General features: G+C 35.9%; 1 protein-coding gene across 4 annotated transcripts in view; it reads left to right on the top strand.

Moving 5' to 3' along the window:
* The window catches only part of ZMYM5 (zinc finger MYM-type containing 5), a 45,149-nt gene extending 20,719 nt beyond the window's left edge, over nt 1-24,430 (top strand). For all 4 annotated transcript variants that reach the window (XM_023725696.1, XM_023725694.1, XM_023725695.1 and 1 more), the window contains 7 exons: nt 3,708-4,197; nt 4,437-4,530; nt 14,992-15,277; nt 15,830-15,992; nt 16,926-17,138; nt 17,753-18,226; nt 23,648-24,430. In XM_023725696.1, the coding sequence (XP_023581464.1) occupies nt 3,787-4,197; nt 4,437-4,530; nt 14,992-15,277; nt 15,830-15,992; nt 16,926-17,138; nt 17,753-18,226; nt 23,648-24,406 (2,400 nt within the window). In that variant the 5' untranslated portion in view covers nt 3,708-3,786 and the 3' untranslated portion in view covers nt 24,407-24,430. The remainder of the gene's footprint in view (nt 1-3,707; nt 4,198-4,436; nt 4,531-14,991; nt 15,278-15,829; nt 15,993-16,925; nt 17,139-17,752; nt 18,227-23,647) is intronic.
* The last annotated feature ends 1,215 nt before the right edge of the window (nt 24,431-25,645 follow it).

Below are 25,645 nucleotides of genomic sequence, written 5' to 3'. Positions count from 1 at the left end.
ACTTGTGTTTTATTGAGTATTCAAAGGCATTTGATTGTGCGGATCATAACAAATTATGGATAGCATTGTGAAGAATCGGAATTTCAGAACACTTAGTGGTGCTCATGAGGAGCCTGTACATAGACCAGGAGGCAGTCATTTGAACAGAAAATGGGCATTCTGTGTGGTTTAAAATCAAGGAAGATGTGCGTTAGGGTTGTATCCTTTCACTGTACTTTTTCAGTCTGTATGCTGAGCAGATAATACAAGAAGCTGGACTATATGAAGAAGAATGCAGCATCAGAATTGGAGGAAGAGTCATTAACAGCCTGTGATATGCAGATGACATAACCCTGCTTGCTGAAAGCTAAGAGGACTTGAAGCACTTAACTAAAGAGTATAGCCATCAGTATGGATTACACCTCAACATAAAACAGGAATCCTCACAACTGGACCAATAAGCAACATCTGATAAACAAAATATTGAAGTTGTCACAGACTTCATTTTACTTGAATCCACAGTCAACGCCCATGGAAGCAGCAGTCAAATCAAACAATGTACTGCATAGGGCAAATCTGCTGCAAAAGACCCCTTTAAAGTGTTGAAAAGCAAGGATGTCACTTTAAGGACTAAGGTGCGCCTGACCCAAACCATCATATTTTCAGTCACCTCATATGCATGCAAAAGCTGGACAGTGAATAAGGAAAACAAGAATTGACACCTTTTAATTATGGTGTTGGCAAGGCATATTGACTATACCATGGACTGCCAGAAGAACTCAGAAATCTGTCTTGGAAGAAGTACAGCCAGAGTGCTCCTTGGAAGCAAGAATTGCAAGAGGATTTGTGTTACATACTTTGGAAATGTTATCAGGAGGGACCAGTCCCTGGAGAAGGACATCAGGCTTGGTAAGGTATAAGGTCAGTGAAAAAGAGGAAGACGCTCAACAAGATGGATTGACACAGTGGGCTCAAACATAGCAGTGATTGTGAGGATGGTGCCTGATCAGGCAATGTTTTGTTTTGTGTCGGTATGAGTCGGAACAGACTCAACGGTACCTAACAAGAACAATCTTTGGCTGAAGGGTGAATTTTGGGGGTGGCTTCAGTCCTGAGTTAAGAGGGTGCGCAGGGGCCATAGTCTCAGGGGTTCCTCCGGTGTCTGACAGTCTAGTAAGTCTGGTCTTTTGTGTGTATGTGTGTGAGAGAGAATCTGGATTTTGTCCTACATTTTTCTCCAACATTGTCTGGGATGATGCTGTATTGTGATCCCTGTCAGGGTGGCCAGTTGTAACAGCCAGGCCCCCCATCTAGTTGGTCTGGGCTCAGGTTGGTGGAGGCTGTGGTACTTGTGGTCCGTTAGTCCTTTAGACTAGTTTTTCCCTTGTCTTTAGTTTTCTTCATTCTCCTTTGCTCCAGACAGGAGGGGACCAGCAGATGTATCTGAGATGTCTGCTCACAAGCTTATAAGACCCCAGATGCCACCCAACAAAGTTAGATGTAGAATATTTTCTTCATGAACTTTGTAATGCCACTGACCTAGGTGACCCCCACGACCATGTTCCCCAGCCCTCGGCCCCAGTAACTCAGTCCCTCAGGGTGTTTGGATGTGTCTGTGAAGCATCTATGACTTTGCCTTAATCAAGTTGTGCTGAGTTCCCCAGTATTGTGCACTGCCTTACCCTTCACCAAAGTTACCACCTATCTATGTCTAGGTAATGTTTTTCCCTCCCCACCACTCCCCCTCCCCAGTAACCATCAAAAACTTTTTTTCTGTGTAAATCTTGAGTTTTTATAATAGTGGTCTCATGCAGTATTTGTCCTTTTGTGATTGACTTATTTCACTCAGCAAAATGCCCTCCACATTCATCCATTTGTGAGATATTTCACGGATTCATGATTGTTCTTTATCATTATGTGACATTCCATTGTGTGTGTGTGCCATAGTTTGTTTATACATTCATCTGTTGATGGACACTTAGGTTGTTTACATCTTTTTGCTATTGTGAATAGTACTGCAGTGAACATGGGTGTGCATATATTTATTTGTATGACAGCTCTTATTTCTCTAGGATATATTCCTAGGAGTGAGATTGCTGGATCATACGGTATTTCTATATCTAGCTTTTTAAGGGAGGGTCATACCGTTTTCCAAAGTGATTGTACCATTTTACATTCCCACCAGCAGTGCATAAGAGTTGCAGTCTCCCCACAACCTCTCCAACACTTGTTATTTTCTGGGTTTTTTTTTTTATTCATGCCAGTCATGTCGGGGTGAGATGGTATGTCAGTGTAATTTTGATTTGCATGTATCTAATGGCTAATGATGGTGAGCATTTCCTCATGTGTCTGTTAGCCACCTGACTGCCTTCTTTGGTGAAGTGTCTGTTCATATCATTTGCCCATTTTTTAATTGGTTTATATCTTTTTGTTGTTGAGTTACTGCAGTATCTTATACAGTTTATAGATTAGAACCTTGTCGGATGTGTTGTAGCCAAAAGTTTTTTATAGCCTGTAGGTTCTTTTTAGTCTTTTGGTTAAGTCTTTTGATGAGCATAAGTGTTTGATTTTTAGGATCTCCCAGTTATCTAGTCTATCTTCTGCTGTTAGTGCATCATTAGTTATGGTTTGTATCCTTTTTTACGCCGTGTGTTAGGGCCCTGGCATTGTCTATATTTTTTCTTTCATGATCTTTATAACTTTACGTTTTATACTTAGATGTTTGATTCTTTTTGAATTAGCTTTTGTGTATGGTGTGGGGTATGGGTCTTGTTTCATTTTTTTACAGATGGATATCCTGTTTTGCCAGCACCATTTTTTAAAGAGACTGTCTTTTCCCCCATTTAATGGACTTTGGGAATTACTGAACATTTTGATCAAAGATTCTGTAGAAGAATCCTGATCCAAAGGGAGAAAATGCAGAAGAGAATTTCACATTCTCATGGAATCCAGAATTCCTAGAGTCATGGAGACTGCATGAATTGCCAAAACTATTGCTGTGAATTTATCTTTAAACCTTAAACCAAAAATATCCCCTGAAGTCTTCATTAAGCCAAACAGTAATTTAGTTCAGTTAGTAAAGAATGTCTGCCCTGAGCATTGTGCTCTTTTGAAGATCTGTATGGGATCAAAGTGACAACAGCAACTTGAAATGTTATATAGGAAGGTTAGGGGGCAGTGATTTTATGTTAATGGGAGAGGAATAAATTGGAAAAGGAGCATAAGAATTATTGTACAACTTTGAAGAATGAAATCACTGTCACTGAATTATACATGTAGAAATTGTTGAATTGATGTACTACTGTGTATAGTTTCAACAACAGCAGCAACGAAAAAAATTATTAAGACTGTAAAAAAGGCATATAGAGAAAAAATTGTATTTGAGTCCTAGGTTACTGGTACTTGATAGAATTATTTTGTTATTTTCTAATTTGAAAGAAGACAGGTGTATTTTCACTGTGAAGAATGAGTAGGTTAAATTAAGTACTATGGATTTGAGATTTTTTTTAAAGGAGTACCAAAAATTAGGTAATTAATTTCCATCAAACTCTGAAAAAGAAGTATTAAATAGTTAATGGGGGAGAAAACCAGAATGGGCGTCAGTTTTTCTCCTAAGAGATAAGAAATCACATAAAAGAATGTAAAAATTTTATTTTTGTTATTTTATTATGGTAAAATACAGTAATCATAACATACTAGAACTTGTTTTTTTTCTTTGTCTCTTATAGGTTCTTTGGCATGGATAAGTGTTCAATGGGAGGAATAAAATTGACTGAGTAGACTCCTGTCTTATTAGGGAATATAGCCATGGCAGCTAGTCTCATGGATGTAGAAAATTCATTTGGTGATCAAACTAGTCCTTTAGTTAATAGATCTAGAAACCCTTTGGAAGATGATGATGATGATGTTGTATTTATTGAATCTATACAACCTCCCTCAGTTTCTGCACCAGCAATAGCTAATCAAAGAAACGTATTTACATCATCAAGAAGGGAAAAGCTACAGGGAAACAGTTTTGTAATTCTTCCTTCTTCAAGAGATTTGACTTCTCAGAAGAGAAATTTAAGTGAGACAATTGTCATTGATGATGAAGAGGATGTAGAAACAAATCATGGGCAAAAGAAAAATTCTTCCAGTTTTATTGAATGGGGACTTCCCGGAATTAAAAACAGAACCAAAGATTCAGATTTCTACACTTCTAGTGTTTCAAGAAGTAAGGTAAATGCAGGAATGGGTAATACTGTTATTACTACAGAACCAACTCTGAAATTCTTATTACCAGTGTTACAACCTTAGAAACAGGTGTAAGGTCTTTGAATACCGGGAGAGATAAGAACTTAATGATTACACATGTAACATCACTATAGAATACCAACTTGAGAGATGTAACTAAAGGACTTCAGTCAAGTAATGTTGGTGTTAACATACAAACATACACCTCATCTTTAACTTCACAGAACAAGACTGGAGTGGGACCTTTTAATCCTGGTAGAATGAATGTGGCAGGAGACATGTTTCAGAATGGAGGATTTGCAACTCATCATAGTCCCGGTAAGTGTCTAGTGATATTAAATATTTTAATTCTACACCAAGTAAAAAATACTTAGCTGTTTCTTTTTAGTAATCTTACCTATTTTATTTACATTTTATTGTTAAATATTTTATTTCTTCTGACTTTCATATTAAGATAGACTACAGTGCTTAAATAAAACTGCGGTCTACTTAGACAGTTAAAGTGTTCTAAACACCCATACTAATAAGACCATCCGACTCCTTGTTTATTAGTATCTCTTTATTTTAATATAAATTTGTAGAATAAAGAAATAGATAATGAACTAAAAGAACAAAGTAATATTATATAATGTATTTAATTTATAATTACATAACTTTAAATTTCAGTTTGCTTTTGGGCTGCTTGTCTCTTTAGTTTTTATTTTAAATCAGCATTTTACTAATCACTTTCCATTTTAAAAGTGGGAAAACGTTCTTGCCTTGAAATCAAAGACCTGTATTTTAAAAGCTTACGTTGACAGTCTTGTGATAAAATTAAATATAATAGAAGTTTTTGAAAAATACTAGCATTTCTTTTGTGGATTTTTCATGACTTCAAGGCTTTTTGTTTTTTTATGATTTTAGTGCTTTTAGCTATTTGACCAACGTAGAATTTTAGAGGACTGAAAAGTAACCCAGAACCTAAGAACCTAATCACTGTTATTGCTTTAATGGAATTTATTTTCTCAGTTAGGAGGCTAGAAGTCTGAATTCCAGGTGCCAGCTCTAGGGGAAGACTTTCTCTCTGTCTGCTCTGGAGAAAGATCCTTATCTCTTTTGAGCTTCTACTCCTGGGCAATCTTCAGGTGGCTTGTTGTCTCTCTTCCCCTATCTGTGCTTGCTCGCTTGTTTAATCTTGTTTATATCTCAAAAGAGATTGATTTAAGAAACACCTCGCACTAATCCCATATCATTAACATAACAAAGACAGCCCATTCCCAAATGGGATAACCACAGGTATAACCTTCAATTGCCCATTGCTGTGGAGTCGATTCCAACTCATAGCTACCCTACAGTTAGGGGTTAGGATTTATAACACATTTTTGGGGGACACAGTTGCATCTATAACACATGGTGTCCTTTATTTATTTATTTATTTTGCTGTTAAAATGCTACACTAAGTATCTTTGTTTACTTGCTTATTATTTCCATAGGGCAGTGGTTCTCTAACTTTTTGGCCTCACTTTCACTCTTAAAAATGACTGAGGACCCCAAAATATTTTTTGTTTCTATTGATAATTACCATATTAGAAATTAAAACTAAGAAATTTTTAATATATTTGTTCATTTAACAATAACACCTGTTACGTAATTTTTTTAGTGAAAAATAACTTCAAAAAATTTTATGAAGAAGAGTGACATTGTTTTGTATTTTTACAACTCTTTTAAGTCTGGCTTAGTAGAAGACAGCAAGGTATATGTAGCTTCTCACATCTGTTTCTACTTGGAATCTGTTGAAATATGTTGTTTTGTTTTAAGTATATGAATAAAATCTGGTTTCACAGATACGTGGCTAGAGAAGGGAGGACTATTGTAATAGACTTTTAAAGATGATTATGGATAGTATTCTTTTGACATGGCAACAAAACTACAAATGGTAGTTTCTTAGAGGTTCTTCAGTGTGGAATCTGAAACCATATAATGAACGTTTTGTACTCTGTTACATTAAAGCCGTTGACATTTGAATGAATCTTTTACCAGTGGATTATCAACTTGGTAGCACTGTGCACTGGTTATTTGGAAAACATTGGTTCACTGAGTTACTTCTGAATGTTGACATTTCAGGAAGCTCATAAGCTCGTAGTAGCAGAAACAAGTTCTCCAAAATTTTAATTTTCACTTGAAAGCTCAAATTTTCTCATTGTCAATAAATACTGTCAGATTTCCTTGAAATGACTACCTATTGCCACTGAGTCCATTCCGATTCATAGCAACCCTGTAGGACAGAGTAGAAATGTCCCATAGAGTTTCCAAGGAGCGGTTGGTGGATTTGAACTGCCGAACTTTTAGTTAGTAGTGTAAGCTCTTAAATCACTGCGCCACCAGGGCCCTTGACATGACTGGCTCATTTATTTTCAAGAAAATCTCTGCCGATAACCATAGTCAACCATCGGTATGAAGCAGAAGTACTGTATGCATACTTCCCATTTTGTCACACAGAACATTAGGACATGTAGTGGAAGGCTGAAATTTAGTAAAATGAATAATTTCTACTGTTTTATTGAGGAGATCTGTAAATGAAGATGGCATTTTTTTGTTGTTGTTTTCTGCAAGTACATGATGATGAAAAAATGTATTGTACAGTTTTGTTCCATTGCCTTGATTCATGCTAAGATACCAGCAGTTTTACCCATCATTGCTTTTGCACCATTCATACAAATGTCAACATGGTGAAAAAGGCAAATAAATCTTAATAGTATGAAAATAGTTTTGGCCTTAGATCCCTGTTTCTTTGTTTTTTCAATACAAGGTTGTATAGAAGTGGTAAGAGTATAAAGCCATGTCTTGTTCTCAGCCTCGGGAAGGATTCACTGTTTCATCCTTAAGTATATTGTTAGCTCATGTGAAATACAGTTGTTTTTATATTTATAATCCGTTTGATAGTTTGTTATTTTGGGTTGTTTCTAGTCTTTATAATTGTAAAGGTTTCACGTGGATATCTCTATAAGTTTGGCACATTTGTCTTATTTTCTTGAGAAACATTTCTAGAGGTAGAAGTGCTAAGTCAAAATGTTAACATTTTTGATGCTTTTGATGGTTGGTGCAAAATCGCCCCCACTAAAAAATTTTGTTACATTCATACAGCATAAAGCTTCTTTTTCCATATTGTAAACTCTCATTAGGGGTAGAAGTATTATGTTAGTTTAGTTTGCACATTGTTGAACTTTTAAAAATGTATTTGCAAATGTTTTATGAGTTTGCTCATTCATGTCTGTCATTTGTCTATTACTATGGACATCTTTTGCCTTTTGTTTATGGATTAAGAGTTAAACCTGAGAAATAATATTGTTTGAAAAAAAGAAAACTTGTGCTCTCTGTGTTGAAGAATGTGTTAAAAGCAATTTAAGAAAGTGTTGAAGTCTTGGAAATAATGTACATTGAAATCATCCATTTGGGTCTATTGATTATTACTTCTTTTACTTAATTAGTTCCTTTGTAATTATTTCCTAAATTTTAGGCATATACTTGCTTAAGCATGAATTCTGTTTTACATGCACAAAAGCTCTTAAATGGAGTTAAAACCAGAAGCTTTGCTATATAATTTTTTTTAATGTTTTCGTTTTAGAGACCATTTTTTGCCTTGTGAAGTAAATTGAAGTGGTGTATTTAATAGCGGATGTGGATAAAGTAGGATATTTTTCTATTTGAAAGTGTAAGATAAATAGAAACTTAACTATAAAAAAATACTTTTTTTATATCTCTATCCTATACTATCTGTTTAGATCTTTATATATCTCTGTACTGTCTCTTACTGTAAAGTGTAGTTAGAAATAATCCTATATTATCATTCCACTCATATTGTGGGCCTGATTGATAGTTGCCAAGGTCGTTTGAATGCAGTTTTGGTTACTCTCGGATTTATTTTTATTCTCACCATTCCTTTACCTCATTGATTCAAAACTATATATTTCTGTGATATTTTCTTATCACATAAAATACCAGTGATTTTAAAAAGTAACAGACTAAAAGCATTAAAGACCTGTTTGACGCTTGTTTGATATTATTTCTTCATACCTACATTTAAGCTACTTTATGATATGTGGCAATTTTTATATTCTATGAAGTATGGATGGATATACAACATTCGTGAGTTATCTGTAAAGTTTTTGGGGGACAAAAGTTACTGAACCTACATCCTTTAAAAAATAGGACTTAATCCAGAATTCTAAAAATACTCTTCACCAAATTGTCAGGTGAAGGGTGATGGTGAAGTTATGTTTGAAGCTTTCTTAAAAGATTAAGTTACTTGTCAAATGGACAATTTTTTGTTGTTGCTATTTTTTACTCTTTGTTTAGCTTGAATGTACATAGTAAAAGCTGTCTATTTCTAGTATTAATTCCTGTTGCTCCTGTCAGCATTAGTAAAATTAACCAATTTTTGCCAGGAGACTTTTAGAATAAAGTGGATTACCCATGCTATTATAATTATTATTATTTTGGAGTCAAAGCTCTCCCAGAGTGTCTTTCTTTAGTTGCTGTATATTCCCCACATCTATAAATTGAAGGTTTTCCATACAGAAAAAAATAACAGAAGCAAGAAAATGATCTCTGTAGTTGAGTTATATTTAAATTAGTGGTTTCAGGTTCAAATTTAAAAAATTGTGGCCCTGCCTAAAGTACACATAAAACTATGCATTCATCTTATGAAAACAGAATTACGTTCATTAGAATGAACATTTAGGTCATTTATTCCTTTTGCTAAAGATGAGGGTAGACCATTTTTCAGGGACCACCATCAGTTTGTCATACTGCCATGTTTGCAAACGTTGCTATAATACTGGAAGCTCTGCCACTGGTATTTCAAATACCAGTGGTCATCTGTGGTGGTGAAGTTTCAGCAGAGCTTCCAGACAAACAGATTAGGAAGAAGGCCTGGTGATCTACTTCCAAAAATTAGCTGTTGGAAACCCTTATAGATCATGTGGATCAAGGACCTAAATGTGAGAACTGAAACCATGAAACTCTTAGAAGAAAACATAGGGTTATTGCTGTGGGATCTAGTTTTTAACAATGGATTCTTAGATATGATACGAAAAGCCCAAGCAGCAAAAGACAAAATAGATAAATGAGACCCTGTCAAAATTAAAAACTTTTGTTCCTCAAAAGACTTTATCAACAAAGTGAAACAATCTACAGATTGGGAGAAAATATTGGGGAACTATGTATCTGGTAAGAGTTTAATATCTAGAATATATAAAGATCTCCTACAACTTAACAATAAAAAGGCAAGTAACCTAATCGAAAAATGGTCAAAAAACTTGAATAGTCATTTCACCAAAGAGGATATACAAATGACCAACAAGCATGTGACAAGATGCTCAACATCATTAGCATTAGGAAGATGCAAATCAAAACCTCAATGAGATACCATCTCACCCTGCTAGAATGGCTATTTTTTTTTAAAAAAAAAAAAAAAGGAAAATAACAAGTGTTGACAAGGTGTGGAGAAGTTGGAATTCTCATTCATTGTTGGTGGGTATGCAAAATGGAATGGCTACAGTGGAAAAGTTTGGCAGTTCCTCAAAAAGTTGAACATAGAACTATCATATGATCCAGCAGTCCCAATCCTGGGTATATACCCAAAAGAGTTGAAAACAGGAATACAAAGAGAAACCTGAACATCGGTGTTCATTGCAGCACTATTCACAATAGCTAAAAGGTGGAAACAACCTAAATGCCCGTCGACAGATGAGTGGATAAACAAAATGTGGTGTACACAAAGAATGGAATATTCTGCAGCGTAAAGAGAAATGAAGTTCTGTTGCTTGAAAACTTAATGCTGAGCGAAATAACTTGAAAAGGACAAATACTGTATGATTTCACTTTCATGAAATAAGCAAATGTATAGAAACCAAAGCTTACTAGTGTTTATCAGGGGTTGGAGGGTAGGGGAAAGGGGAAGCTATTGCTTAGGGGATACTGAATTTCTATTAATGGTGATGGAATAATTGGGAAAAGGATAGTGATAATGGTTGCACAACATGATAAGTGTACTACTGTCTCTGAATTATAGATGTAAAAATTGTTGAATTAAATGTGATACATATTTTTAGTACAATTAAAAAATATGTTAAAGTGAAAAGACTCTTGGCTAGGGGGATTTATGGATCACAATAGAGCATTGTCCAACTCACTTGCCTTGGACACATCATCAGGAGGGATCAGTAACTGGAGGAAGACATCATGTTTGGTGAAATACAGTGTCAGCAGGGGTGAAAGACCCTCAGTGAGATGGATTGGCACAATAGCCACAATGATTGACTTGAACATGCTGGTGATTATGAGGATGACACAGGACAGGGCAACCTTTTATTCTGTTGTATAAAAGGTTGCCATGAGTCTGAGTCTTCTTAATGGCAGCTGCCTACCTATTTTTCAGTGAAACTGCTTCATTCTTCACATATCCTTACATAAGCAGTAAAGAGAAACTCATCAATAAAAATACCTAAATTTAGAAATTGCTCTTTCATCTATGTGGTACTTTTATTGCGTTAAAAACATTTCTGGCCATATACTGGTTCTAGGGAATTCCGCTTCTGATGAGAACAGACTAGGTAATCCCATTACCTAGGGGAGAAGGGGAACTCAATGAATTTTTGAAAATAATTAGAAGAAAGGTGTTTGTCAGATACAAATACAATGAAAAAATTACAGTTCTAAGATCAGAGAGAAGGAGCTCCAGAGAGGTCACCCTAGTACTTGGGGCTGTTCTCCTTGGAGTATCCTTTTCATTTCCAGAAAAGGCTGCTCATAGAGGCTTAGAAGCTGAGCAGAACTTTAAACAGACAGGGGTCCACAAAGAAGGACTCTGGTGAAAAAAGAAAACAAAAACCTTGCAACCTTTGGATTGGGATGAGCCTCAAGCTTCTTTGCAATTTTTCATATGAAAATAACGTAGTAAAAAGTAGCCAGGAGTGGAGTGAAAAAGGAAATCAAAGGCTCAAAGATGAAACTAGTCCACCCAACTAATAGCCCATACGAATCACAGCCTTCTAACCTGAAATCAGAACTAGATGGTGCTGGCTGCCACTACTGACCATTCTGAACAGGGACACAATAGAAGGTCTCGGATAAAATGGGAGAAAAATGTAGAACAAAACTCAAATTTCTAAAAAAGGCCAAACCTACTGCACTGATAGAGACTAGAGGAACCCCCGAGACTATGGCTCTAAGAATACCCTTTGAACTTGGGATTGAAGCTATTTCTGCAGGTCAGCTTTCAACGAGATAATAGATTGGCTTTTAAATAAACATAACCTGTGAGTAATGTGCTCCCTTACCTATCTGAGACCAAAGGGTCAACATTTACCCAAAAGCAAAGAGAAGGCAAGGAGGGGAAGGGAAGCTAGATCAATGGAAACAGAACAAACAAAATGGAAATAATAATGCTGACACGTTGCAAAAATTGTAACCAATGGCGTGGAACAATTTGTATAAAACTTGTTAAAGGAGAACCTAGTTTGCTGTGTAAACTTTTACCTAAAACACAATAAAATGTTATTTAAAAAAAAAGAAAAGCCAGGGACATGAAGAGGCAAGGCCACGTGACAAAATCAAGAGGAAAAAAAAGGCAGAAAATAGAAATAAGCCCATAAAGGATCTAGATAATAGGTTTATCAGACACAAATTTTAAGAAACTACAATTTAACTGTAGATTGAGCACAGCTAAAGAGGATTTGTATGAACTGATAATATATGTCAGAAAATTTTATCAAGGTTGAATCATAGCAAGACAATAGGAGGGAAAACAGAAAAGAACGTAAGAGACCAAGGAGATTTGGTGAAAGGGACGTACACTTTATATCCCAAAAAGAGCAGAAGAGAAAGTGGGGCAGAAGAGGTACAACTGACAATTTTCTAAAATGAATATAAAACCTTAACCTACAAATTGAAGAACTTGTACAAATCTCAAGCAGGTAAATACATAAGAAACCATTAAAGTACGTATACAAAAATCGTTAAGCTTTATTCATGTAAGTAAAAAACTGCAAACAATCTGAATACTCATCAGCAGTAGAATGGATAAATAGTATTAGCCACACAATGAGGAAGAAAACTGCTACGTGCAATGGGAATGAACTTCACAGACAAGATGGAGCATTAAAGAAACTAGACACAAAAGGTAACATTCTATTTGATTTTATGTATATGAAGTTCAAAATAAAAGTAACCTTTGGTGATTGACCAGAGTATGGTTGTTTTGGGGCTAGGAATGGGGTTATTGACTGGGAAGAGACATAAGGAAGGCTTTTAGGATGTTAGAAATGTTCTGTATGTTTATCTGGGTGGTTGTCATGCAATTAAATTCATTGATTCTACACTACGGTTTATAAACATTATGTGTATTCTTTAACTCAAAACAAAACACAGACACCAGGAGAACTTTTCACCAGCAGACCAGCACTAGTTAGGCAGAATATTTCAAATGGAAGGTTGACGATAACAGGAGAAACAAAGAACACCTGAAAGCTAAATAATGGCTCTCATGCTTACTGGACTTCTGAGCAAATCACCTTACTTGTAGGTCTTAATTTCCATGACAGATGTGGACTAAATCAACTGGGTCCCTTCTGGTCCTAAAATTTATTCTGGAGGTGGGACATGGAAGAATTCCTTTAAGATGTCTTTAACTTTAACTTAGAGATGTTATACTAAAATTAAAATTTGAAATAAGAAAATTTGTAATTTGGAGAAAATAGTTGCAATATAGACAAAAGAAACAACCAACCTTATTTAAGTATGCAACAAAGCTAAATTGAAAAAAATTCAGAATCAGTAGATTTGTCTTAAGCAGTATAGTTGACATCTTACTTTGCATATTTATATATCAGTATGCCTCCAGTAAGTATGGGTATGTACACAGCACAATGTTTTTGTATTCAAGTTTTTGATTTTTTCCCATATTAATGTTAATGACGAATTTTGTAATGGTTTGCTATTTTTTATTTCCCCTATTTATTACATCTAGTTTTTATCCAGGTAATATGTAGAGAAATTCTGATCCCAGAATGTAATATGTTTACAGTAGATGAATATGTAATTGTTGTTTTCTTTGGGATTTTTTTGGAGGGGGCATATAAAGCCTGGATTATTCAGTAATTTGCCTTTAGAAACCATTAGGCTACTGGCATGGTTGAGAACCAGAAAAATTTAACAACAAAGAAACTTCCTCTCTGGGTACTTAATGGTATTGAATATGCTTCAGATTCACCAACATGTTTGTTGCTTGTTCTGTTTCATTTTTGCCTCTAAGTTTTAAAAAAAAAAATAGAAGAAGGTTAGAAGCAGTGACTAGAGATAGAGAAATGAAAATAGGGTTGGGTTGTAGTATTAGTAGTATTGTGAGAGGCCTATGAAGTAGTGACAAGTGGATGAGTCCAGAATAATTCTGTGTTCTAAGGTTCTATTTCCCAAACCTCAGTATCACGAGAGAGCTAGTTAGAAATGCACGATCTCAGGGCTTCTACAGACCTGCTGATTTAGAATCTCCACTTAAACAAGATTCCCAAATGTTCTCATATGTATACTGAAGCTTGAGAAGCAATGTTGTCTAAGCCTGATACTGTACCATTTTGAAGCTAAAAATAATATATGATGGAGCAGTCCCTATGTAAATCTAGCAAGCTGAACTTTTCCTGAGTAACCTATCACATGTAGTAATGCCTGTGAAATAATATTTTAGAAGGTTGGGAAATAATTGCAGAAAGATATGCCTTAAAATGATGTTGAACGGTTAATGGTGATGATTGAACAATAAGAACATATTTAATGTCAGCAAACTGTACCTGTGATTATTGGAATGGCAAATTTTTGTTACTTGTATACTTACCACACCAAAAAAAAATGATGTTATGTTTATATGCACGATGAAGTGTTTTGGGGAGTAGAGTGTATTAATGTCTATAATTTACCTTGAAATACATAAAAAATTGTTTATTTAAGGAGATGTAAGAACCTTACAAGACTTGGTGAAAGGACATGTAATGGATGTCCCAGAAAGATCAAGAGATATGTGATAAAGCAAAAGTAGTAATATATTATAGAACCAACTTGTTGTATATATGAGTGGTCACTAAAAAATTCTTTGAACTTCTCTGTATGCTTATGCTTGAAATTTTTCATAATAAAATGCTGGAGGAGAATACTGATATGGAAATGGATATCATATATGAACTACCAGAATATCACATTCCTCAAGGATTATGGATAGCCAAGCTTTTGCTATAGATGTCTATATATTTAGATATGCCTTGCTTTATTTTATAAATATGTTAATATTTTCCTCTTAGTCAAGAACAAGTGGCCAGTACTTTTTGATGTGCCAGCCATAATGCATTATCTCATTTATTCCTCATAACACTGATGAATTAAGTATTATTCCCCAGTTCATAGTTAAGAAAACCAAGGCACAGAGTTTAATATACTTGCACAGTCTAGTGAACTCAGAAGATAGGATTTGAACCTGGGGAGTCTGACTTAAGAGTTGGTGGCTACTGCATTGCACAACTTCAGGGACCACTATTTACGTTGTTGGCACAATGGAGTGCCAATCATTTGGACTTCAAAGTGGGTAGTTCCCCTGGGATTGTCAACAAGGCTGCCTGTCCTTAACCACTTCTTATACTTGTTGCCTCACTAGTCTTTCAAAAAAGTGCAAATGTGCAAAATGAAAGTTCAAAGTATTTTTCTGATGTGAATTTGGATTTGTTCCATGACTTTTTCTTGTGCTTTACTTTTAAGATTCTTGGATCTCCCAGTCAGCATCATTTCCCCGTAATCAGAAACAACCAGGGGTGGATTCTTTGTCACCAGTGGCCTTACTTCCTAAGCAGATTTTCAAGCCTTCTCCCCAACAACAACTTACTAAACCAGCTAAAATCACTTGTGCAAACTGCAAAAAACCTTTACAGAAGGGACAGACAGCTTATCAACGAAAAGGATCAGCTCACCTCTTTTGTTGTACCACCTGCCTTTCTTCCTTCTCTCATAAACGTGCTCCAAAGAAACGCAGTGCAATGTGTAAAACGTAAGATGCACCTTTCAACAGGGGTCCATGTGGTTGAATATTGGTGGCGTACATTAATGTTCTGAATGTAATTGTAAAGTTGGTAGAATTGTTTCAGGGCTGCCTTCAAGTTTATTGAGCTTGAGTTATCCCAGAGTATGTCAGAGCTGTGGACTCATTTGTGCTATACTTACTCTTGGCAGAAAAATAGAGTAAATATGGAACTAAATTGACCCTCTCACTATCACTGCTTTTTGCCTTCCTCTGACCTCAGCTCCACCTTCTACCTCAGTTCTCCCAAGCTGCTACCAACATTTTTGAATGTTTATAAAAATTTAAGACTTGGAATGTGACAAGGTTCTTGAGCTACGAACGATTTTTTACCTCGCAATCCTTTGTTTCCGTATTATTTAGGAGCTCTTGGCAGTGAAGCCAAAAAGCCAATTTTACAAGACGTATAAATACAGTTGATTCCTAGGATTAAATCATGAAAAATTCCACTTACTGTTCATTTATTTGATTTCTGTTAATATGGAATGTTTTTAAATTGTGTTCATATGCCTTATATTTCAGAGATGCACCTACAGAGAAGGCTGCTGCTGTTGCTCAAGTGGATTCGAACAGATCCTCCCAGGAATTTTATAGTACATCTTTGTCTCCCTGTGAAGACAAACAGAATCTTAGGAAAAGAGTTCTGAATAAATCAAGATGTACAATCTGTAATAAATTAACAGAGGTCTGCATTTTTATACCTTATTTATTATTTAGGCTAACATGGATAATTTTAACTTTAAATGCCATTGTATGCTCTGCCATCCACATGCACATGTTCAGAATAGGATGACTCTACAGTGAAGTTTAAGGGAAGGATAAAATCTTAAACAAGTATCCTATTTGCATGGTATAGAAAGCATACATTTGTTTCTGGTGAATCATGTACTCATAAGGCAATAGTTTTATGGTGGATTTTATTCTTATCAGTAGCACTAAATAAAAATGTGGTTTTACTGCATGAAGGAAGCAACAAATACTGTCTTGAGAACATGTGGAACAAGTGGAGTGAACATAGGTTGATAATTTCACATTACTTCAGTGGAATTGCAATCTTCACGATTGCTGAGAGAAGATACATGCATACTCCATTTACCTAGTCCTTATAACTGAATTTGGTCTTCACTGCCACAGAGCCGTGCAAATCAAGGACACAGTTTTATCTCAGTTACCATGGAGTTGTGCAGTGAGGTCCACCTTACTTACATATACACAGACATCCTGAATTGGATATTATAAATTCCCCTAGCCCCTCTAGGGCCTGGGACAAATTTTTGAGGACAGTGAATTTTACTTACAATACTCTTAATCCTAAGAATTCTTAGTCTTTCTTTTAAGCAAGCCATATCAAAATTACCGAAACCAGTCCGTTATCTGTCATTCTTAATGTTTCTAGGGAAGTTTATTGATTTTATTGCTTCTTCTATGAATCTTATTTTTCCTCTTGTTGAAAGAATAACAAAATGTACTTTTTAAAATCTCTTCTTCCCTGGATATTTTTTCCACTGAGAAATTATTAGGGATTCTTTGTATATTTTGAAGAAACTTGTTTTCATTACCTACCATACTGATCTGGTTCCTGTTTTTTATTTAGTAAATTATCTGTTCTTTCTTTTAGATTCGCCATGAAGTCGGCATTAATAATGTAATTCATAAACTCTGCAGTAACCATTGCTTTAATAAGTACAGACTGGCCAATGGTCTAATAATGAATTGTTGTGAACAGTGTGGGAAGTACATGCCCACTAAAAATGTTGGAAACAATGCCCTGATGATCGAAGGTCAGCAGAAGAGATTTTGCTGCCAAAGTTGTGTTAGCGAATATAAACAGGTAATTCTTTTTAATGAGCTTTAAATGATAAAATGTACAATAGCTTTATCTCGTTGTCTTACATTAACCAGATTTATCTCAGAATCTTATTTAGTTTTGTTTTTGGCTCTCTATCATTGAGCTGTCCCATCTCAAGTGAGCATTGAAATACAGTCATGCGCCGTATAATGTCCGTTGGGGCAACGTCCAACCGCGTATATGTCCGTGGTCCCATAAGGTTATAATAGAGTTCAAAATCCTGATCAGAGAACGGGACATAGCGGACGCAACCGGACGTAGCGAACGCAACAGCTTCCCGCACGCAGCACGCGTGTCTCACGTCTCTTGTATACAGTGATTGTGCTGCCGGGCGTATAATGGTACAGTACATATATAACCTATAATATATATGTGTCTTGGTAATGATAATAAATGCCTATATTACTGGCTTATGTATGTACTATACTTTCTATCATTATTTTGATGCGGACTTTCCCTATTTACAAATAAATACCATATAACAGTGTATGCTTTGACTTGTAGGCAGCAGCATCCAATCTTGTGTATCGCGCTTCTCTTAAGTGTTGTAGCGTTATCTCTCTGTTTAATTTTCTTTTGAAAATGTTACCGTGAAGTGCATCATGGCTCCCAAACGCAGCAAAACCAGTGCTAGTAATAGCAGCAGCAAGAGGCAAAGGAAAAGTATCGATTTGGAAGTGAAACAAAAGGTCATTAAACAACATGAAGGTGGAAAATCAGTGAACGCTATTGCTCGCGATTTAGGCATGTCGCACTCAACAATCACTACGATCCTCAAAAACAAAGAAAAAATTCTCCAAGCTGTTAAAGGTTCAGCTCCACTGAAAGCTACAAGGCTAACGAAAATGCGAGAGGGGCCTATATCAGATATGGAAAGATTGCTAATGACATGGATTGAGGACCAAACACAAAAGCAAATCCCACTCAGCACATCGACGATCACTGCTAAGGCACGAAGCTTGTTCGAGATGCTTAAAGAAAAAGCAGGACCAGACTACAATATCGAGTTTAGTGCTAGCTCTGGGTGGTTCATGCGCTTCAAACAACGTTTTTCGCTGCATAATGTGAAAGTGAGTGGTGAGTCTGTATACAGTAGTGTATATTTATAATGTATTATTATGTATACAGTATTGTACAATATTAACCTACTGAACCCATATATTACCTTGCCAGATACATTAGCTGAAATACAGTACTGTATGTGTACAGTATCTTGGCTATCTAGTCAATACAGGTACACTACAATATCCCATATAGCTCTGCTGAGTATATCATATGTTGTTCACACAACGTCCAAATCACTTAACGTCCTGTTTCATAGAACATATTATGGACGTTAAGCGACGCATGACTGTATATCGATTGTCGCAATTAAGCTTGTTTAAAATGTTTACTGTTTACAGAACTTAAAGCAGAATGATTTTTCTTTCAAATTATCTTGAGAATCAGATGGAGTCAGATTTTTAGGAATTGTATTATAGATTATCTTGGGTTTGAGTATGTTTTTTAGACTTAGTGTTTGCTGTGATAGAAGTAGCTAGAGTAACAGGGTTGTAGGAGAAGATTCTTACGCAGGAATTTTTTTTTTAATGTCAACATTTATTCAGGTATAATTTACATAAAATGCCCAAATCTTAACGAAATTGCATAAACCCATGTATAACCCAAAACAAGATATAGAACATTTCCAACACCCCATTAAGTTCTTTCTTGCTCTTTTCCTGGCAATCCCCAACCGTTCCCCCACAATTTTTCAGGAAACCATGTTCTGATTTCTGTCACCATAGATTAGTTTTGCATATTCCTAAACTTCATACAAATGAAGTTACATGATTTTTTTTTATTTTTAATTTATAGGAAGTATGTACTCTTGTATTTGGCGTCTCTTATTTACCATGTGTTTTTGAGATTCATTTGTGTTACATAGTTCGTTTCTTTTTATTGCTGAGTGGTATTCCATTGTGTGAAAATACCATTAATTGGTTTATCCATCTATAGATGGATTTTTAGGCTGCTGCAGTTTGTTACTATATGAATAAGGCTACTGTTAATATTCTTGTACTTTACCCAAGGTTTTTTGTTTTTGTTTTTTTTTTCATTTCTCTTCAGTAAACACTTAGGAGAGCAATTGCTGGGTCACAGGGTATATATGCATATATATGTTTAACTTTACAAAAAACTGCCAAACTCCAGAATGTACCATTTTACACCCCCACCAATAGTTCGATAGTTCCAGTTGCTCCACATACTCACCAAAATTTGGTATGGTCAGTCTTACTGATTTAGGCCATTCTAAAGATATGATATGATTGTCCCATTGTGGTTTTAATTTGCATTTCCCTGGTAACTAAGGCCTTCTCATCGCTTTATCTTCTTTTGTGACATATCTATTCAAGTCTTCATCCCATTTTTTTTTACTGAGTTGTCTTTTTATTATTCAGTTGTAGGAATCTTTTATATATTCTGGATACATGCCTTTGTAAAATAAAAGTATTTGAAAGATTTTTCTCCCAAACTGTGATTTGTCTTCTCACTGTTGTCCTTTGAAAAGGCTAAGTTTTTAATTTTTATAAAGTCCAATTTATTATTTGCTTCTTTTCTGATTAATAACTTTTTGTGTCCTGTCCAAGAAATCTTTGCCTACCAGGGTTATGCAGATAGTTGTCTATATTTTCTTCTAGAAGTTCTTTTGGTTTTAGCTCTTATGCGATACATTTTGAATTAATTTTGTATGTGGTATGAGTTAAAGGATTATTAGCTACTTAATTTCAAGACTTACTATAAAGCTACAGTAATCAAGACTGTCACGGTAATGGCATATAAGGATATACAGATAGATCAGTGGAATAGGATAGCCAGTTCAGAAATGGAACCAAACATACACAATCAATTGATTTTAGAACAAGGTACCAAGGTAATTTGATAAGGAAAGCAAGATCTTTTTAACAAATATTTCTGGAACAATTTTTTTGTTTGTATGGAAATAAATGAGTCTTGACCCATCTCATTCCATACACAGAGTTAATTCAAGATGTATTCTAAACAGAAAAGCAGGAACATTCTTAGCCCCAGTTTCATTGGATAAGAATTTTGGGGGGGTAGTGATTTAACTATCTACTTCCCGTAAAAAACCCATTGCCATCAAGTCGATTCTGACTCATAGCGACCCTATAGGACAGAGTAGAACTGCCCCATAGTGTTTCCAAGGAGCAGCTGGTAGATTTGAACTGCTGACCTTTTGGTTAGCAGCCAAGCTCTTAACCACCGCACCACCTTAGGCTATGAAATTTTCCTAAGGACAATGAGCATGAACAAATACAATGCTTATTCTCTGAAAAGCATAAGGCCTGCACAAAAATTATAAAGTTATTACTCCTAGAAGAATAGGAAGTAAAAATGGGGAAATGTACACAGAATAGGTAGTAACCATGTATCCAGAATTTTTTTGATAACTGTATTGCCTGCTACTGTGAACTCTAAGAATAAAGTCTACTTATTCCACTATGCATGTTTCAGCGATGCAAAAATAGCTTATAAACAGTTAACAAATACAGAACTGATGTTTCCATATAATATGCAATTTTTATAAATGTACAGGGTTTTTTCCCCATGTTAGTGGTTTTTTTTTTTTTTAATTGTGCTTTAGGTGAAAGTCTACAGCTCAAGTTATTTTTTCATTCACAAGTTTGTACACGTACTGTTTTGTGACATTGGTTGCAACCCCCACAACATGACCCCCTTTCCACCCCAAGTTCCTGTGTCCATTCATCCAGTTCCTGTCCCTTCCTACCGTTTCATCTTGCTTTTGGGCAAGAGTTGCCCCTTTGATCTTGTATATTTGATTGAACTAAGAAGCACGTTCCTCACGTGTGTTGTTATTTGTTTTATACGACTCTCTAATCTTTGTCTGAAAAGTGGGCTTCGGGAGCAGTTTCATTTCTAAGTTAGCAGAGTGTCAGGGCACCATCGTCTCAGGGGTTCCTCCAGTCTCTTCATCAATTTGAATTCTATTCTATATTTTTCTCCCCTTCTTTCCAGAACTCTGTTGTGATCCCTGTCAGAGTGGTTGGTGGTGGTAGCCTGGCACCATCTAGTTCTTCTGGGCTCAGGCTGGTGGAGGTTCTGGTTCATGTGTTCCTTCAGTCCTTTGGACTAATATTTTCCTTGTGTCTGGTTTTCTTCTTTCTCCTCTGCTCCAGAGGGGATGGGACCAATAGATGTGTCTTAGATGGCTGCTCACAAGTTTTTAAGACCCCAGATGATACCAAAGTGGGATGTAGAACATTTTCTTTATGAACTGTGTTATGCCAGTTGACCTAAATATCCCCCTTAGAATATTATCCCCAGCCCTCAGACCCAGCAACTCAGTCCCTCAAGGTGTTCAGAGGTGTCTAGGAAACTTGTATACTTTTGCTTTGGTCAAGTTTTGCTGACTTCCTCTATATTTTGTGTTACCTTTCCCTTCACCAAAGTTGACGCTTGTCTACTATCTACCTAGTGACTTCTTGTCCTCCTCGCTCCCCATCCTTGTAACCATCAAAGAATGTTTTTTTTCTGTGTGTAAAGCTTTTCTTGAGTTCTTACAATAGTGATTTCATACAATATTTGTCCTTTTGTGACTGACTTATTTCACTCAGCATAATGCCCTGTAGATTCAGATTCCAGAATCTGAATTCCAGAATCACTCGGCATAATGCCTTCCGGATTCCAGATGTGAGGTGTTTCACAAATTCATCATTGTTTATCATTGCATAGTATTCCATGGTGTGTACGTACCATAATTTATTTACCCATTGGTCTGTTGTTGGGCACTTAGGTTGTTTCCATCTTTTTGTCATTGTGTATATTGCTGCAGTGAACATGGGTGTACATATGTCTATTTGTGTCATGGTTCTTATTACTAAGGGTCATATGGTTAACTTTTTTTATTGTTGTACTTTAAGTGAAAGTTTACAGTTCAAGTTAGTCTCTCGTACAAAAATTTATACATACATATGTGACCCTAATGGCTCTCCCTATACTGTGACAGCACATTCCTCCTTTATACCCTTGATTCTCCATGTCCATTCAACCAGCTCCTGACCCTCTTTGCCTTCTCATCTCACCTCTGGACAGGAGCTGCCCATTTAGTCTCATGTAGCTACTTGAGCTAAGAATAAGAAGCACACTCTTCACGAGTATCATTTTACGTCCTATAGCCAGTCTAATCTGTCTGAAGAGTTGGCCTCAGGAATGGTTTTAGTGTTGGGTTGACAGAGAGTCTGGGGGCTGTGCTTTCTGGGGTTCCTCCAGTCTCAGACCATTAAGTCTGGTCTTTTTACTAGAATTTGAGTTCTGCATCCCACTTTTCTCCTGCTCCATCAGGGACTCTCTGTTCTGTTTCCTGTCAGGGCAATCATTGGTGGTCACCAGGCACCATCTAGTTCTTCTTATCTCAGGCTGATGCAGTCTCTGGTTTGGCCCTTTCTGTCTCTTGGGCTAATACTTTCCTTGTGACTTTGGTGTTCTTCATTCTCCTTTACTCCAGTTGGGTTGGGACCAATTGATGTATCTTAGATGGCCGCTCGCTAGCTTTTAAGACCCCAAGCGCCACTCATCATATCGTTAACTATTGAGGAACAACTGTTTTTGACAGTCACTGCACCATATTACATTCTTACCAGCATTATGGGAAAAAAAAACCAAACCCATTGCCGTCGAGTCAATTCCAACTCATAGCGACCCTATAGGACAGGGTAGAACTACCCCATAGGGTTTCCAAGGAGAGTCTGGTGGATTCAAACTGCCAACGTTTTGTTTCACAGCCAAATGCTTTACCACCAGCATTATAGGAAGGATCTAATTTTCAGGGCTTAAAACTGGTTCTTCCAGGTTCAGTCATGGCCAAGGAAGTGAAACCGGAATACGGAATAGACCCAAATTTTTAAAAATTTCAGTAAGCCAGAACGATAACCAGAATGGGAAAAATTATGGGTCCAAACCCTGGTAAAAACTTAATCTCCTTATTAGAAAACAAGGGCAGCATATGGATTTTGAGGAGCAGTGCCTTGCTCAAAGATGGCAACTGACCACACTGCTTTCAATGTGTATCACTCTCCACAGCCCTGCCAATAATCCAGTCTCCACATCAGGCTTATGAAAGGGTTCACTACACCTCTTCCAAGTCTCCCATTCTAGGGCTTGGACCCATAATTTTTCCTGTTCCAGCTCACCAAAATTTTCAAAATTCAGGTCTATTCCAGTTTCGCTTCCTTGGACATGAGTGAACTGATTTGAAGCAGTCCGAAGCCCTGCTAATTTCTCCACGTCCTTGCCAATACTTGTTTATCTTTTTGATTATAAACGTCTTAGTGTGAAGTGCTGTGTCATTTTGGTTTTCATTTGCATTTTTTTGATGGCTGATGATGTTGAACATCTTTTCATTGGTTATCGAGAATTTGAATGTTAACTGTTCTAAGGTAAAGTAGTAATTTATTCTAATTTTTCCCCAGTTGATGGAAACAAAATCAAAAAAATTATCAGCATCAGAAAACAGAAAAAGAAATGCTGTTAGAGAAGAAAGTGAAAGAATATTATATGGATCATTGAATACATTTTTGGAAAAAGTAGATGAAATACCAGAAAAAAAGGAAAAGACTTCAGAGCTACAGGTTTCAGTAGACTGTAGCACAGGTACATCACTGATCAAAAAGGATGTAAATGTACCTTCTTCCTCCATGTCAACCATAGCTGGTAAATTTCAAGAGCAACTCAAAGAGAAAAAATCAGAAGTCTCAACTATACCAGTTGTACTTTCTGCAGATCCAGGTACATGGCCCCGAATTTTGAATATTAAACAGTGGGGCACTCTCATTGAAAATGATCCACCTCAAGTAAGAAATTTTAACTTTCCAAAAGACAATACAGGGAGGAAGTTTTCAGAAACGTATTATACGCGAATTCTTCCAAATGGTGAAAAAACCACTAGATCCTGGTTACTTTATTCTACCTCAAAAGATTCCGTGTTTTGTTTATATTGCAAACTCTTTGGGGAAGGAAAAAATCAACTGAAGAATGAGAATGGGTGCAGAGATTGGCAGCATTTATCACATATTCTTAGTAAACATGAAGAAAGTGAAATGCACATCAACAACAGTGTTAAGTATTCAAAATTAAAATCTGATTTAAAAAAAAATAAAACTGTTGAAGCTGCAGAACAGAGGTTGTATAAAGATGAGAAAAATGGCGATGTGCTGCTGTTGTACACATAATATACCTGATTTGGTTTTTGACATTACAGTGTCTTATATTTACTCAAAAAATGCCTGTATCATAACAGTCAGTACCATATGTATTAGTGAGATTCTTATACAGAGTAACTTACACAGTTCATTAGCAATAAGTATGATAGCAAATAAATAGTAAGGAATGTTTCAAATTCTAAAATTAATTGGATTTAATAGTCATTAATGCAGATTTCAATAAAGTCAATTTTTTTATTTTACCAATTCACACCTCTTTAAAATTACTATTTGAGGACTGACATTTGGCAGGTTTGGTTAATTTTCTGTTCCAGAGAGGGAAAAGACTTAAATTTGTCAATACCAGTGTGGACAAGATGTGAAGACACATTCTCATCATTATTAAAATTTTTAAAAATTCAGAAACAGTTTAAGAACACAATGTGGGATCTAAAAAGTATAGCTTTTTGCTATTAAACCAAATACTTGTGATTTCTTTTTTAGCAAAGCATTCTTTTATTTGAGCAAAACATAAAAATGTAACATCATTTGTTACATTAAGTTGGTTAATTTGCATTTTCTTGGTTTTATAATTTTTTAATTTAATTTGTAAATGTTTTTGCTTTTATCGTGTGAGAACTGTAAACAGAGTCTATACGTATTTTTAACAAATATAAGAAATGTTAAAATAAACATATATTAACTTAACCTTCAAGTCTTCTGAGTTTTTTTTTTCTTTGAAGGAAGACCTGCATGCTTGAAATTTGAAAAATTAGGAGCCCTGTTGGCACAGTGGTCAAAAGCTCAGCTGCAAACCAAAAGGTCGGCAGTTCGAATCCACCAGTCGCTCCTTGGAAACCCTTTGGGACGGTTCTGCTCTGTCCTATAGGGTCACTATGAGTCACAATTGACTCAACAGCAGTCGGTTTTTTTAATGAAAATTAAGTATCAGTTTTTTTAGATGGTCAACAGTGTCCACATCACTACTCATTTAATAATTCTCTAATTTCTGGTGCCAATTTTATCATAAATTAAATTCTTACATATAGTAGGGCTTTTTTCAAGGCTTTCCCCGTAAAACAAAATACCATATGAATAATGACTAGAGCAGAATGAGATGCAGTCTTCTTGGTGGAGCTGACACTAGGAATTCTTGCAAATTCTGTCAGTGATGCTAGTTTGCTACTATGTAAAACTATTTTTGGAGCACCCAGGAAAATCATTTCGGGCTTTTTTATTTGTTTTTTGTTGTGGTTTTTTTTTTTTTTT

The sequence above is a fragment of the Trichechus manatus genome, unplaced genomic scaffold (genome assembly GCF_000243295.1).
Source record: "Trichechus manatus latirostris isolate Lorelei unplaced genomic scaffold, TriManLat1.0 scaffold00356, whole genome shotgun sequence".
NCBI lineage: Eukaryota > Metazoa > Chordata > Mammalia > Sirenia > Trichechidae > Trichechus > Trichechus manatus.
The sequence above is the reverse complement of the archived record's forward strand: the minus strand, read 5'-3'. Positions and strand labels throughout refer to the sequence as shown.